The sequence below is a fragment of the Orycteropus afer genome, unplaced genomic scaffold (genome assembly GCF_000298275.1).
Source record: "Orycteropus afer afer isolate SDZICR_OR568_19922 unplaced genomic scaffold, OryAfe1.0 scaffold00083, whole genome shotgun sequence".
NCBI classification, from domain to species: Eukaryota; Metazoa; Chordata; class Mammalia; order Tubulidentata; family Orycteropodidae; genus Orycteropus; species Orycteropus afer.
This window is the reverse complement of record NW_006921670.1, coordinates 571,551-573,347: the sequence shown is the minus strand read 5'-3', so window position 1 is coordinate 573,347 and position 1,797 is coordinate 571,551. Positions and strand designations below refer to the sequence as shown.

Genomic DNA, 1,797 nt, shown 5'->3' with positions numbered 1-1,797 from the left:
GCTCACGGCTAACGACTCAAATCCCAGCTCTAGGGCTGCCTCTGCCTTGGTCTCCCTCGTGCCTTAGCTGTCTGCTGTAACAGAAATACCACACGCGGATGCTTTAACAGGCAGAGAGTTATTTTCTCATGGTTTAGGAAGCGAGACTCAGTCCTCAGAAGACTCCCTCCTCCTTCACTACACCATCGGCAGAGGTGGGGGCAGACTTGAGCCCCCCAAGGCAGTGACCCAAGACACGCACAGGACTGGGGTGCAGGTTCTCTGGGTTGGTAACAGCTTTTCACACTTAATACAGGGCACCCTGGGGTCACAAATGGGCTTGGGGCACCCACAGCCCCAAGCACAATTGGAGGTGGGCAAGTAGTATTGCCTTCTTCCACCAGCCGCTCTGTGGGAGGCAGATGTGACAGCCTGCTTCCCCAAAGACTGACAGATGTGGAAACCCTATGGGGCAGTTCTACTATGTGCTATGCGGTATCTATGAGTCAGAATCTACTCAATAGCAGTGGGTTTGGTTATGAATAAAGCAAGTGAGGCTAAGAGAGTGAGGCCACTGGAAACCTCATCTCTGGCCCCCATTCAATCTCCCTCCCTTCAATATTTCCTCCACTTTATCCTTCAAACCCCAGGCATTGCCCAGGGCATAGGACACGCACCTGAGCCCCTCTCCCCCCACCACACACATACATACGGGGTGACCTCCCAGGCCCTCTCCCCAGGCTGTTACCTTCTCTCGGCTCAGGTTCGGTGCCTCGGAAGCGACCAGTGGACCGGGCATCCACCACCTGGAAATGTTGAGACTCGATGTTCTCCTTGATGTCCTCGAACGTCTTGATGAAGGCAGGGTCCAGCCTGGCGGAGAACTCGGCGGGCACTGGGTGGCTCTTGCCGGAGCCCAGTGGGAGGCCCAGGTGCTGCCAGTGGCGGAGGCCACCTTCGAGCAACGACACTGTACGGTGGCCGAAGGCGCGGAACATCCACCAGACGCGGGGCGCCGAGTACAGGCCCTGGTCGCTGGCGTCGTAGACCACGACGTGCGTGGTGGCGCCCACACCCAGGTGACCCACGTAATCGCTGAACTGCGCCGCGCTGGGGAGCATGTGGTCGTAGGGCGACGTGCGGTCGCTGCACTGGTCTAGGTCGAAGAAGGCAGCGCCAGGGATGTGGCGCTCCTCGAACTCACGGCGCGCGTCACGGCCCAGCTTGGGCAGGTACCAGGAGGCGTCCAGCAGCTGCAGGGGCGATCCGGTGCGTGGCGCTCGCAGCACCTCCGCCACCCACTGCGCAGACACCAGCGCGCGGAAGAGCTGCTGCGGGGCCATGGCAGCCGCGTCGGGGCTGAGAGCCTGGGGGACAGCGAGGGGGTGAGGAGGGATGGGTGAGGGAGGTGGGGAGGTGTCGGGCCTCTGGGCAGTAAACAGCCCCGCGGCTGGGGCAGGGGCAAGGCCCTGCGGTGGAGGTGGAGCCCGGGGAGATCAGAGTCCAGCCAGAGCAGAAATCCAGCTGTGGTGACCTGGAGCCACCCCCTACAGAGCCCTGAGTGTAAACCCAGGGCCAAGTGACCAGGACCCCCTGGGGAGAGGGCCAAGCAGCCCCTCACAGACACCTCATGGGGAGTGGGTAAGTGGAGGAGCCGGCCAAAAAGCCTTGTTGGCACTTTTGGATGAGCAGGGGCAAAGTCTCAGCCTCTCCCCAAGACACAGCTCAGCTTCCTTTGCAAACAAACACACCAAGGCACCTGGTGGAATTCATTCATTCATTCAGCATTTTTTATAAGCATCCCAATAAAAAACCAAA

General features: G+C 60.0%; 1 protein-coding gene across 1 annotated transcript in view; it reads right to left on the bottom strand.

Annotated features, from left to right (window-relative positions):
* Positions 1-154: 154 nt before the first annotated feature.
* Positions 155-1,797, bottom strand: part of MPST (mercaptopyruvate sulfurtransferase) — a 4,707-nt gene continuing 3,064 nt past the window's right edge. Inside the window, exons 2-3 of the mRNA XM_007941744.1 lie at positions 692-1,346; positions 155-261 (exon numbers count right to left, since the gene is read on the bottom strand). Coding sequence (XP_007939935.1) covers positions 155-261; positions 692-1,322 — 738 coding nt within the window. The 5' untranslated portion in view covers positions 1,323-1,346. The remainder of the gene's footprint in view (positions 262-691; positions 1,347-1,797) is intronic.